Here is a 15,035-nt window from a genome sequence, read left to right as displayed (position 1 = left end):
TATGATTATATCTGTGGGCCCTTGAAAAGACAGAGTTCACAGCCTTAAACTGTATGATAATATCTCACTGCAGTTACAAGACGTCTCATTTTATTACTGTGATATATCGGGGGTGGGTGTACGATTGCATTATCAGGGTTAACCTGCATTTCATTAGGTCTGAAACCCTCTTGTAATGGTTACTTTCAGCATGAAAAATAGGGTGATCTTATCAGTTGTTTTCCTCGTTATTCTTTGTGTTTTTTAAATAATTTATTGGATGAAATGTAATAAAAGCTTTCTGAGACTGCAGACACTGTTCTCCACATTGGGTGCATAAATACCCTGATAATTACCAACGCCAGAGCAGCTGTGAATAACAGTAAAAAGTACTGTATGATAATAGACCTTCAGTCAATATGAACCTATTGTAATTAGCTCACTATATAAACTTCTTTACTTTGTGTAGACCAGCTTTAACCTTCCTCTTGTGTTGGGGTCGGCACTGACCCATTTTAGGTTTTAAATGCATAAAAGAACCGCATAAAATTTGTGTATTGCATCAAAGCTTTTGGACTTTTTCAGGAACCTCTTTCAATTTTTTTTTCCACTAAATTATGAAAATGCTCTGGTTGAAATTATGACCTTTTGTGGTGTTAGGTGTCAGTTTCGACCCAGTTATAAAAATAAGATTATAAAGCAATAATTAGAGCCCAAACTGAAATCATAAGTACACTGACAGGCAGCTCCTCTCCTATTCATGTGAGCTTTTGGGGATTCTCATTTTGCCTTGTTATTCAGTATACCTGCACAAAAACAAAACAAGCAAAGAGTGAACATCGAGGGGTATACTGACAAAAAAAAGGCCCAGAGGCCCACACCAAAAATATTAAAACCAATATTGTCATGGATAAGGAAGCCTAACAAGGTAACAAAAAGATAAGAAACAAAATGGATGATAGATAATTATTTTAGTGTATTTTACAGCTGGTTTAAGACATAGGTCCAAACCGACCTGTTAACATAAGAGAACAGTAAATGAACAGAATAGTAAATGAATCCTCATGTTCTGTAGATGTAAAGGTGTTTGGGTATTGGTCTTATATTCTGCTTCTATACAAGTACTCACTGCTAATGCAATGCCTTCTCTTTTTTAGTGTTTCGTTTGCTGCTATATTTACATGTCAACATCTTTTTAATGTTTCTGGAATCTGCCATGTGGATGTTATTGTCATGCTGTTTGGCATAAAACTGCAAATCTTTCCAATGCCTTGATAGTCTGAGCAATAAAAGGTGTCAATAAAGCTGTGAAAAGAAATATATAACCTGCAAATGAATATGTCCAATGCATGTAAATACTAGATTCACCACCATTACATTATTAAAAACTGAGTGCACTCTACAATATGTCTGGCATGCTGTCCATATATATATATATGTAAGGGTAGAGACTGCGATCTGGTAGGATCGGCGATTCTACCAGTAGAGACTCCGATCAGAGTCTCTACTGGTAGAAACTCCGATCCTGCCAGTAGAAGGGTTAGGGTTAGGGTTCGGATCGGAGTTTCTACCAGTAGAGACTCTGATCGGAGTCTCTACTGGTAGAAACGCCGATCCTACCAGATCGCAGTCTCTACCCTGACACACACACATATATATATATATATATATATATATATATATATATATATATATATATATATATATATATATATATATATATATATATATATATTCAACCTCCTGAGACCCAGGAAATGTCAGCAAAATACCAGCTTTTATTGTTTTTTATTAAATAAGTGCCTATATTGGAAACATCATGATGCAACTGTTTTTTTTTTCAGATGCAGTCTTTAAAATTTTTATGGAATGTCCTTTGTGGTGGACAATTTTCTTTTTTTTTTGTATAAATTTGAGAAACTCTTGTCAACAAATGTCGACAGAAAACCCCTAGCTGGGTCTTAGGAGGATATATATATATATATATATATATATATATATATATATATATATATATATTTTATTTTATTTTATTTTATTTTTTTTTTTTTACCCCCCCCAGAGGACAACTTTATTATTAATTACAGTTTGTGTTTAAGCAACAATCTCAAACTTTACATTCACATGTTATATATACGAAGGAGGACTCATACAGAAGAAAGTGTACAGGGTCAGGATGAGACAAGACAGTGGGACAAGTGAGCTAAGTGCAAATCTTTCCAATGCCTTGATAGTCTGTGCAATTAAAGATGCCAATGAAGGTGTGAAAAGAAATATATGACCTGCAAATGAGTACGTCCAATGCATGTAAATAGTAGATTCACCACCATTATGCAATTAAAAACTACTGAGTGTTCATTCATTCATCATTCATTTTCTGAACCCGCTTTATCCTCACTAGGGTCACGGGGGTCGCTTGGAGCCTATCCCAGCTACATAGGGGCGAAGGCGGGTACACCCTGGACAAGTCGCCAGTTCATCACAGGGCTGAACATATAGAGACAAACAATCACTCTCACATTCACACCTATGGGCAATTTTAGATTAACCAATTAACCTATCAGTGCATGTCTTTGGATGGTGGGAGGAAGCCGGAGTACCCAGAGAGAACCCACGCAGACACGGGAGAACATGCAAACTCCACACAGAAAGGTCCCACCAGACTGGTGTTGAGTGCTACTACTGAGTGCACTCTACAATATGTCTGGCATACTGTCCCTATATATATATTTACCCCCACCTTCTTTGAGGACAACTTTATTTTTAACTACAGTTTGTGTTTAAGCAACAATCTCAAACTTTACATTCACATGTTATATAAACATATACATAGAAGGAGGACTCGTATAGACGAAAGCTTACAGGGACAGGATGAGACAAGACAGTGGGACAAACGAGCTAAGTGCAAATCTTTCCGACGCCTCGATAGTCTGAGCAATAAAAGATGTAAAAAGTAATATTCATTCATTACACTGGGTTACAAAAAAATGTTTTTTGCAAGTTGTCTAGGTTTTTCAACTGAATTAGGACCATTTTGCACCGCTAAATCCAAAAATGACATCTGTTTTTCTCAATCAGGTCAGGTTTTTTTGTTAATTTGATTTTGAAAAATTTGATCTTCTCAAAATCTGCGCCCAAACTTTATCTTGGTCACCAAGTTTAATACCAAAATAAGATTGGTAAGCACACTTTATGAAACTTGTGATTTGATTCCTGTTAGGTACAAGGGTGTATTCACCGCAGATGTAGCAGAACACATCAGGCTTATTTTTGCAAGATCTTCTAGTCGAAAGCCATTTCATTCACCTGTAATATTAAACCATTAATCATAAATTGGCAAAAGTAAAATCTTCCGAACTCGTTTATTGCAAGAAAGATGAAAGAATTTTGTATCATATGATGTGAAAATGCCCATAAATGTAAGCAAAAATGTTAAAAAGCCAATATATAGCATAGTTACCTCCGCCAAGGAGGTTATGTTTTTGCCAGGGTTTGTTTGTCTGTCTGTCTGTTTGTCTGTCCGTTAGTGTGCAACATAACTCAAAAAGTTAAGGACAGATTTTGATGAAATTCTCAGGGTTTGTTGGAAATGGGATAAGGAAGAAATGATTAAATTTTGGTGGTGATCGGGGGTGGGGGGGCCCACGGGGGGGCCACTGATCAGCCTTGGCGGAGGTCTGCGCTCTCTGAGTGCTTCTAGTTCAGAAAGTTGACCTGATTGAGCAAAATTAATGTGATTTTTGGATTCAGCACAGCAAAATTATCCTAAATCAGCTCAAAACACTTAAACAATAAATTTGTTGTTGACCAGTGTTATCTGAACCCGCTTTATCCTCACTAGGGTCACGGGGGTCGCTTGGAGCCTATCCCAGCTACATAGGGGCGAAGGTGGGGTACAGCCTGGACATTTCACCAGTTCATCGCAGGACTGAACATATAGAGACAAACAATCACTCTCACATTCACACCTATGGGCAATTTAGATTAACCTATGAGTGAATGTCTTTGGATGGTGGGAGAAACCTGGAGAGAACCCACGCAGACACGGGGAGAACATGCAAACTCCACACAGAAAGGTCCCACCCCCCCGTCGACTGGTGTTGGAATTGAACCCAGGACCTTCTTACTGTGAGGGACGAGTGCTAACCACTGCACCACTGTGTTGCCCATGAAAAGTAATATATGACCTGCAAATAAGTATGTCCAATGCATGTAAATACTAGATTCACCACCATTACATCATTAAAAACTAGTGAGTGCACTCTACAATCTGTCTGGCATACTGTCCCTACATAAAAACAGTTTCACTTCCATACCAGCTGCTTTCATTGTGGGAACGGTTCCAACAGTAGGTGTCTGCTGCTGTGTAGATTACAGCATTTAGAGGAACACTTTGGCTATCTACAATAAGGCAAGACCTTTTTTTTTTTTTTTTTTTTTTTTTTTTTTAATAGCTTTAGTTTTACAGCAAACTATTAGAAGCAGCAGGCAGGAGGAAAATAGTGTTGAAGCAAAACTGAAGTTCACACTGTGGTGAGACCTATCTTGTCATGAAACTTGCTGATTGTTTGCAAATAGCCTTTCAGGTCTGTCAACTATAGGTTAATAATAAATCCAGCAATTTTCCCTGGGGGCCAAACAGTTGGATACTTTCCAGCATGACTAGAGTAACACCCTGTATCTGGTAATTAAATCTCTTTTTCATCAGCTCCCCTTAAACACAAAAAAAAACAGTTTCTCTTTGTAAACATCTTATACACAGCACGTACTGCAAACTGCAATGAAAGCGACGCATTGTGTACTGAAGTTAGAACCCAAGCAGTCCCAAAGCTGACATATGTTGAGATACAGATGTCATGTGCTACACTGACATGAGAAACCGAAATGCCCAAAGCATCTTTGAAGCTGCAGGCTTAAGGGGATAGAGACTGACGGGGCATAAAACATGATTATAACAAGAGTGACAAGATAATAAACATGAGAACTCTGTGAGAATCCTCTGTTTAGAGAGAAGACTGGGAAAAGAAACTGAAGAAGAGAGGTGAGGAGACAGGAAAGTGAGAATAAAGACGAGGTGAGAGGAAGAGTGTGACAGAGCATGGAATGAAAAAAAAAACAAAAACGCTTTATTTACATCCTACAAATTATTTCTGAACAGGAAAGCATCTCCAGTGAGTCACGTAACGTGTTTGTGGGTCCGTGTGAATTATTCTTATAAGGCACAGGTGTCAAACATGCGGCCCGGGGGCCAAATCTGGCCCGCCAAAGGTTCCATTCTGGCCCATGGGATGAACGTGCAAAAATGAATCTGAACAGTCCAGGTTGTCCAAATCATTTTGGTTCAGGTTCTACATACAGACTAATGTGATCTACAGTAAAAAAAAAAAATAACACAATAACCCATAAATAATGACAACGACAAATTTTCTTTGTGAAAAATCATGTGGAAAAAATTTAAGTGAAAAAAATAACATTACTCTGTGAAAATATTTACATTTACAAAACTATTCTTTCACAATAAAATGCAAAAAAAATACATAAATAAAAATGATGAACAACCTGAAATGTGCAATTTTAACAATATTAATATAATACTGTGTTAATAATGAGATGTAATATTGTAGAAATTGTTCAAATTTTAGTTCCAAACTCCAATATTTTAACAATATTCTGCCTGTTACCAAATGTTTATGTAACATTGTGTGTAAATGTACATGTATAAATAACACTGGTCAACAACAAATTTATTGTTAAAGTTTTTTGAGCTGATTTAGGATAATTTTGGTGTGCTGAATCCAAAAATCACATTAATTTTGCTCAATCAGGTCAACTTTCTGAACTATGTTACATATTGGCTTTTTAACATTTTTGCTTACATTTATGGGCATTTTCACATCATATGATACAAAATACTTTCATATTTCTTGCAATAAACGAGTTCTGAAGATTTTACTTTTGCCAATTTATCATTAATGTTTTTTTAAATGTTACAGGTGAATGAAATGGCTTCGACTAGAAGATCTTGCAAAAATAAGCCTGACGTATTCTGCTACATCTGCGCTGAATACACCATTGTACCTAACAGGAATCAAGTGATCAAATAATTTTTTTTCTCTTAAAACCTATTTTGGGTGAGAACTATATAAAAAATCAACTGACAAAGTCACAAAAATGTCAGCAATTTTGTGAGAAGATGAAATTTTTCAAAATCAAATTAGCAAAACAACCTGACCTGATTGAGAAAAACAGATGTCATTTTTGGATTTAGTGGTGCAAAATGGTCCTAATTCAGTTGAAAAAACCTAGACAACTTGCAAAAAACATTTTTTTTTTGTAACCCACTGTAATAAGTCGAGGCATAATATTATTAAAATTGCACTAATTTTTCAAGTGAAATTTCTGTTTTTTCAGGGTTTTCCAATTTTTTTTGTTAAATGTAAATATTTTCATAATTTAATTTTTTTTTTTTTTTTTTTTTTTTTTTTTACTAAAACAAAAAGAAAAACTTGGATTTGTCATTATTTATAGTTTTTAAGTTGTTATTTTACTGGGCTGGCCCGCTTGAGATCAAACTGGGCTAAATATGGTCCCTGAACCAAAATGAGTTTGACAGCCCTGTTATAAGGGAAAAAACATCTTGGAAAAAGACAAAAAAAAAAACACAAAAACTCCAGCAGAGGAGTTAAAGCTCGACAAACCCAGCTGAAACATAACATTAGATTTTTATTAATTCAAGCAAACTGTTACAGTCAACAGTTACATAAGTTACATGGTATACAGTATTGATCTATTCTTTTTCTTTTTTTTTTTTTTTTTTTTAAACCAGGGTTTCTGTCCCAGATCCCTTTTTCTTTCCCCGAACATAGAAACAGCAAATCCATACAAGCGCAGGCAAGTAAGTAGTAACGGCACAATACATTCATCAACTCAACGATAAGTTTTGTACGAACAATAAGGCAAGTAGAAGAAAGAACAAACGAACAAACAAACGCAAAAGGATGGCAGACATTTTCTCCGAAATGAGCCAAAAACAAGGCATAATAATGTATCCTTCTCTTTTTTTTTTCTTTTTTTAAGCCTCAAAAGGCAGTATTGAGCTAAACATATTCTTTTGAGTAACAGTTGCTGCAGAAGAACCAAACGAGGTAAGGCTTCTCGTTAGTGGGCAGGTACACAGTAAAAGGGGGGATCCGAGGGGATGGTGGGGGGGATGGGGATGAGGAAAGCTGCCTTCAGTGGTGGTGAGTGGTTTGTACCTGCTGATGGTCAGACTCATTATATCCGGTCGCTTCCCTCGGCACACTGAATATTCATCTGGGACGATAAAAGAGGCAGGAAATCTGATTTTCTATCTACAGGATCTCATCACTTCCCAAGTCAGTTTGTGTGGCGAACGTAATGAAACGATGGGAGCTCAATACACTAGAAAACAATGGCTCAGTGTTGCTCTTTGACATATACCAATGTCAAGCATGAGCATACTGTACCTGACTCCTTAGGAAAAAATCACAAGACCCGAAAAACGGACAAAAAAGCTCAATCTCTCGGCATATATTTCCCTGGTAAATAGATGGAAGAGGATGAATATGCACATAGATATGGCCAGAGCAGCCATATGCTTCCTCCTTCTTCATTTTTCAACCATACAACAATCATCACAGAGCATACCAACACAATCGTTTGCATGTTTCTTTTTAGTGGTGAAGTCAGTCCTGATAACAAGAGCGAAAAATAAAAACCCAGCGAAGTGAAATCACAGCTGGAGCGTTCATGAAGTGGTCAGTATCTGCAACGTACTGGCCCCGTCGAAACCGAATGTTTCAGCAGAAAAAAAAAAAGGAAATTAAAACAGCATTCTTTTAATGCCATGTTCGACCACCAGGTGGCAAAACTGTGCTGAGAACTAAGGAAAGTTGCAACATGCCTTCAATTTTCCTTTTTTTTTTTTTTTTTTTTTTTTTTTTTTAACACCGACATACAGATAAGAAACAAAAACAAGTGGGTCCTCGAAAAAAATTAATCTTCGTGTATAACAATAGTAAACATGAGGGATTTCGTTACAAGAAATCCGGCTGAAACAAAGTTGTGTGGTAGTGCAGAGAAGAACAAACTCAAAAACTTCTTCAGGAAACACTAGAAAGACCGATGAGGGCTACGTGGAGATTCTCCTCTGAACACAAACCACAGCGAGACAGATATGATGAGATTAAAAAAAGCTCGACAGAGGAAGGAAAAGTGCACGACGACCATGTTTCACTTCTCTCCGGAGTAGAAAGGACTCGTGATGCTGAGGGCTTTGGGAACACCCCAACACGTTTGTCCTCCGCTGCCACCGCCGCATCTTCATCTTCATCTTCATCGTCGTCATCGTCACTCCATCCAGTCTCCTTCGTCAAACTCAGACTCGTCCTCTGAGTCGGAGTACTCCACGGCGATGCGGCGGGAAAGGATGGTGGCCACATCGTTGCCCACGCGCTCGTGCTTCGCCTCTTGTTCTCGCTGCTCCTCCACTTTTCGGAGCTGAATACCTGCAGAAAAAAAGAAGTTTTTCAGGGTTTATGTAAATCTAACAGAGTTACAGAGTAGACTAGAGTGATGCTCCCAGTGAGGAAACAGATCTCTACTGGGCAATGCCAGGTGCTCGACAGTTTTTCTAACTTCTCATGCAATTCTAATGCCTTTCTACCCAAACATCACTTTTAGACCAAATTTCAGTCTGATTTTTTTTTTTTTTTTTTTTAAATAAACTTTGCAGGTAAATATAAAAGAAAGTACAGGGTGTCCCATAAGTCTCCATACATAGGAGACATCATACATTCCATACATATATGGTTCTAACATGTATTTCTTTATATTTCTTCTTTATAGTTCTTCAGCAGTGGAGGACACGCATTGAAATGTGTTCCCGACAAAACGGCAGTCATATAGAGCATATTATATAATGTAATGTAATAATGTATACTGTAATGCACTCCTTACAGGTCTCCCAAAAAGCACCGCAGACAGACTTCAGCTGATTCAGAACTCTGCAGCTAGGTTATTAACCAAAACCAAGAAGAGAGAGCACATTACTCCAGTGTTGGTTTCCCTGCACTGGTTACCGGTAACCTACAGAATTGATTTGAAGATACTACTCCTCACGTATAAAGCTCTAAATGGAACCGGACCAAGTTACATTGCAAACTCACTGATCAATTATGTACAAACTAGAACACTGAGGTCATCAAACGCAGGGTTACTAGCGCCTCCCAGAAATATTACAAAGAAAATGGGGGACGCAGCCTTTACTAAGTATGCACCGAAGTTATGGAATACAATTCCAAAAGACATTAGAGAAGCCAGTTCACTGAATATATTTAAAACCAAATTAAAAACATTTTTATTCTCATTAGCCTTTGAAAGGAGATAAAAATGGGGTCACAATTCAGGAACCAGGAATGTGTGGTTTTTATTTTTATTTTATTTTATTGTATTTCTTTTTTTCATTTTTTATTTTATTGTATTTCAAATTTCATCTTATTTCTTGCACTTCAAAAATTCTATGCATGATCAAATATTTTAATGTGCGCTGCTTTTATTTCTATATTTATTTTATTGTATTTCTCTCAAATTTCATCTTATTTCTTGCACTTCAAAAATTCTATGCATAATCAAATATTTTAATGTGCGCTGTTTTTATATTTATTTTTATTTTTTATTGTATTTCTCTCAAATTTCATTTTATTCCTTGATGTATAATCAAATCTTAATGTATTTTAATATTGTATTTTTTCAATCAATGTGAAGGACTTTGGGCTACAATTTCTGTATGAAAGGTGCTATACAAATAAAGTCTATTATTATTATTATTATTATTATTATTATTATTATTATTATTATTATATAAAAATGGTTCATGTCAAGAAACGTTTATTTTTCCTATGTATGGAGACTTATGGGACACCCTGTAGTATAAATGTGGACTCTGCAGAGATGTGGGAATATTTTTTTGAAATTGAACTTCTGCTGCTGCTGTCTTGGTCAGGACATTCTTGAAAAAGAGATTTTTAACCGTTTCGTGCATGAATTATGAGAACCTTAGTCAAAACATTTTTGAGTGATTTTATTCCTCTTTAGGCATGAACAAAAATGTAATTAAATTTTTTTGTAACTTTTTTAAATGGAGTTACAAAAATGTCCACTCAGCTGGACACCATGTGTTTAATTTTTGAAGCAAAGAAACATGTATTTAAAACTCATCAGAAAGGGAAAAACTGTGTGAAAACTATGAAATAAAAACATTTTTAATGCCGCTAATTGCTAAATTGCTACTGTTTTCTCACATTTTATCATACTCTAATATTAGTTATTACTCATTTCATGAAGATAAAATCCTCTGAGACCCAGGAAATTGACAGTTTTAACTTTTTAACATTAAAAAAATTGTCTTGATTGGAAACTGCATAATGCAACAGTTTTTTCAGATACATTTTTAAAACAAGAAAAGCACTCAGAGAGCGCTGACCTCTGCCAAGACAAGTCTGCCCCCCCCCCTCCGATCACCACCAAAATTTAATAATTTCTTCCTTGTGCCAGTATCAACATTTCCTGAAAATTTCATGAAAATCCATCCATAACTTTTTCAGTTATCCTGCTAACAGACAAACAAACATGCACGCACACAAAGCAAAGTGATCACAAAACCTTCTGGCGGAGGTAAAAAAAACTTTTTTTTTCCAGAAAACTGTTAATTACATCCTAATAACAATTAGCAATTGATTTCCACTCAAACATGTTATTGCAGATCAGGTTTATTTAGAACAGCAAAGTGACAGTAATGGTCTGAATGTCAGTGTATTATGGGATGGTGCGTAAGTGTCCACTGTGTTGGCTGATATGGAACTAAAACAACAAAACCCATGAATATACAAGAGAACAGCTGTGGAAGAACTGTCCACTGGAGTGACCACTGTGCATGAAAGGGTTAATCTCAATGAGTTTTTTTTTTTCCTGGTTAAATAAGCGTTATAAAAATAAATAAATAAAAAATAGTGGGTTAGAATAATTAAACTTTGCTAATAACTCCAGGTATTTGGACTGTATTATGTTGGTAGGTTTAAAGTTTTGTAACATTCTGTGTATGTTATTCGATCATATTCACATTTCTGATGAGTTCAAAATGCATCTAAAAAAAAACTGGTATATTAATAATTAGAGCTGTCAGCATTAGAACTGTTTTAGTCCTGTCTCTATATTTTTTTTTAAATGTCTAAGTGCCAAGTCTATTTGAAAAGTGTAATATTTTTTTTTACTTACTTTGGCAGATGTGTTATTAATTTAAAATTTTTGTATTGCGACACTTACATTGTGCTCATCTGTGTTTGGGTATTTAAAATTTAGTTTTTAAAGTTGCATATTTATAATCTTGTGCTACTGTTTAGGGTGAAATTTAACATCTGTCCAGGGTCTGCAGATGAAAAATAGCCTTTATGCTAACTCTTTTTTTAAATAAACTTTGCAGGTAAATATAAAAGAAAGTAGTATAAATGCAGACACTGCACAGATGTGGGAATATTTTTTTGAAATTGAACTTCTGCTGCTGCTGTCTTGGCCAGGACATTCTTGAAAAAGAGATTTTTAATCTCAATGAATTTTTTTTCCCTGGTTAAATAAGCGTTATTAAAAAAAAAATAAATAAAAAAATAAATAAATAAATAAATAAAATTTGCTGATAACTCTAAGTATTTGGACTGTATTATGTTGGTAGGTTTAAAGTTTTGTAACATTCTGTGTATGTTATTCGATCATATTCACATTTCTGAGGAGTTCAAAATGCATCTAAAAAAAAACAACTGGTATATTAATAATTAGAGCTGTCAGCATTAGAAATGTTTTAGTCCTGTCTATATTTTTTTAAATGTCTAAGTACCAAGTCTATTTGAAAAGTTAAATTTTTTTTTTACTTACTTTGGCAGATGTGTTAATTTACAATTTCTGTATTGTGAAACTTGTAGTGTACTCATCTGTGTTTGGATATTTAAAATTTAGTTTTTAAAGTTGCATATTTATAATCTTGTGCTACTGTTTAGGGTGATAATTTAACATCTGTCCAGGGTCTGCAGATGAAAAATAGCCTTTATGCTAACTCTTTTTTTAAATAAACTTTGCAGGTAAATATAAAAGAAAGTAGTATAAATGTGGACACTGCACAGATGTGGGAATATTTTTTTTTTTTAAATAGTGGGTTAGGATCATTTAAATTTGCTCAGAAGTTCAAGTATTTGAACTGTATTTTGTTTGCAAGGTTTACAGTTTTGCAACATCAGAAATGAGAATAAGGTCTAATAAAATACACAAAATGAGTTCAAAATGCATCTAAAAAACTGGTACATTAATAATTGGAGCATTAGAAATATTTTAGTCCTGTCTCTGTATTGTTTTAATATGCTTAAGGGCCAAGTCATTTTGAATATTTTAATTTTTTTTTAACTTACTTTGGCTGATGTGTTATTAATTTTAAGTTGTTGTATTGCTAAACTTATATTGTACTCGTCTGTGTTTAGGTATTTAAAATTTTGTTCTTAAAGTTGCATATTTATAATCTTCTGCTACCATTTAGGGTGATAATTTAATATCTGTCCAGGGTCTGCAGATGAAAAATAGCCTTTATGCTAACTCTGGTGCATTTACAGCAGTGTGAATTAATGTACAATGTCCCTGTTACATACAATTTTTAAAATTTAACCAGGAAAAAAGATCCCATTGAGACTAAGAACCTCATTTTTAAGGGAGTCCTGGCCAAGAGGCAGCATGGAATACAACACACAGTTACAACATACAGGGTGGAGAAGCAAAATTTACAATATTTTGAGGCAGGGATTGAAAGACAGTGTATGACCAATTAGTTTATTGAAAGTCATGAGAATTTATTTGCCACAAGAAAATGTACATAATAGAAAATGTTTTTATTCTATGTGTCCTCCTTCTTTCTCAATAACTGCCTTCACACGCTTCCTGAAACTTGCGCAAATGTTCCTCAAATATTCAGGTGACAACTTCTCCCATTCTTCTTTAATAGTATCTTCCAGACTTTCTCGTAATAGTTTTGCTCCTAGTCATTCTCTTCTTTCCATTATAAACAGTCTTTATGGACACTCCAACTATTTTTGAAATCTCCTTTGGTGTGACGAGTGCATTCAGCAAATCACACACTCTTTGACGTTTGCTTTCCTGATTACTCATATGGGCAAAAGTTTCTGAAAAGGTATGGATAATAGTGTTAGGTATGATTATGACATCAGTATATGTTTGGTTTCAAAACAACTGACGTAGTGCCTGCTGAGAAAAAACAACTAAATGTTCATTGTAAATTTTGCTTCCCCACCCTGTACAAGAATTTACAGGACAAGTCAAACTATGAAAAACAAGTGTAAGTCATTGAGTTAGAGTTTGGATTTAAAAGCATTCAAGGTGATCAATTTAGTCAGTTTTCAGTCTTCTAGCAACATATTCCATGTGCAAGGAGCAGAGTAGACAAGCTCTGTACAGGCATATGGCACAAAGAGGAAAATAAAATGAATATAGTTAATTTATTTATTGGGCCTTAGATATCATTTATAAATACATTTAAAATCTGTCATCATTTCATTCAGAAAATAATCAAGCCTATCAAAAGGTCTATATCAAGTAAATCAAAATGCAGAAAATAAGTTCATAAAGGATAAAATCTGAAAATGAAATGAACAATAATGTGAAACCGCACCTTTTCTGATGGCTTCCAACAGCACACTGCGTGCATCGCTGATGGGGGGCAGGTTGGCAGGATGGTGCCTCTTGCCCATATCGTGGGATGTGGCGTGGAGCTGTGGGGAGGCCATGGCTCCTGCTGAAGGGAAGGCCGGCACAGGTGGGGGGCCTGACGGACAGGGCGACGAACTCCGTGCTCCGGGGAGAGGCAGAGGAGGGGGTGGAGGGGGCGGGGGCAGGATGGTACCGTCTGACTGGGTTGAAGAGCCCATATGTGGGCCCTTGTCCAGGACCTGCTGGAGACGGGCTGGGGAGGAGGAGTGGAGAGGAGGCGCCACGGGTGGAGGGGCCGGGTGGAGTACCCCCGGGGCGATCTGTAGAGGGGCGGGGGCAGGCGGGATAGCCGGGGGCTTCTGCTGGACTGGGAGTGGAGGAATGGGGGGAGGAGGGGTGCCCCGAAGGCCTGCAGAGGGTAAAGGAGGAGGTGGAGGGGGGAGAGGAGGAGGTGGAGGAGGGGGGGTGTTGGAGTTGAGGCCTGCTGTCCGTGCTGGAGACTGGGGTCTGCTGTCGGAAAAACCTGAACTGGAGCTGGATGAAAGAGGGGGAGAGAAAGAAAAGGGGATCGGAATAAGAAACAGTAGAGAACGAGTGAGCAGATAAAATAAACTAATAAGCCACATTTATTTTATTTTATTTCATTTAACCAGGTAAGTTAGTTGAGAACTGAGGCTCAGTTTACACAACAAAGCTCTTGGGTGAAAATGACAAAATATTTTATTAGGCGTGCCTTTCATTTAAACAAAAACGGCATTTTTGGTGACTTTATGACACTTCGGTCAAAGTTCCCAGCAGAGTGACTCACTACTCCCTCTAGAGGTCACATCAATCTCCAAACATTGGCAACTTTGGCAGAACTTTACAGCTCTTTACTCTATACACTCTGATGATAATCTAAAGATACTTTTAAAATTTGAAAGTACAAATACTAATTCTGCAGTGCAGTTTATGCTAAAGCAGTTACATCACAGTTCTAAGATTTACATAGCCCGATTCTCATTTTCAATAACGACCTGGACATTTAGGCTACATTCAGACTGCAGGCAAATGTGACCCAAATCCGATTTTTTTTGCCCATATGTGACCTGTATCCACACTTGACTGGATTTAAGTCCCACCGCTACTTTGCGCAAACCAGTTTTAACTTGGATTGCGCAAGTTGCCCCTGCTCACTCATGCATGAAAACCTGGGTCTGTAAATTTGGACAAATATCCACCAATCCCCTACCAACTCACGTCCATAATTGAAAATTCCAAAAATTATCAAATGCATA

General features: G+C 36.4%; 1 protein-coding gene across 4 annotated transcripts in view; it reads right to left on the bottom strand.

Moving 5' to 3' along the window:
- Positions 1-6,778: 6,778 nt before the first annotated feature.
- Positions 6,779-15,035, bottom strand: part of wasf1 (WASP family member 1) — a 247,721-nt gene continuing 239,464 nt past the window's right edge. For all 4 annotated transcript variants that reach the window (XM_030127872.1, XM_030127871.1, XM_030127873.1 and 1 more), the window contains 2 exons: positions 13,721-14,292; positions 6,779-8,507 (listed from right to left, as the gene is read on the bottom strand). In XM_030127872.1, the coding sequence (XP_029983732.1) occupies positions 8,350-8,507; positions 13,721-14,292 (730 nt within the window). In that variant the 3' untranslated portion in view covers positions 6,779-8,349. The remainder of the gene's footprint in view (positions 8,508-13,720; positions 14,293-15,035) is intronic.

Source organism: Sphaeramia orbicularis, chromosome 24 (assembly GCF_902148855.1).
Source record: "Sphaeramia orbicularis chromosome 24, fSphaOr1.1, whole genome shotgun sequence".
NCBI classification, from domain to species: Eukaryota; Metazoa; Chordata; class Actinopteri; order Kurtiformes; family Apogonidae; genus Sphaeramia; species Sphaeramia orbicularis.
This window is presented reverse-complemented; position numbering and strand designations above follow the sequence as displayed.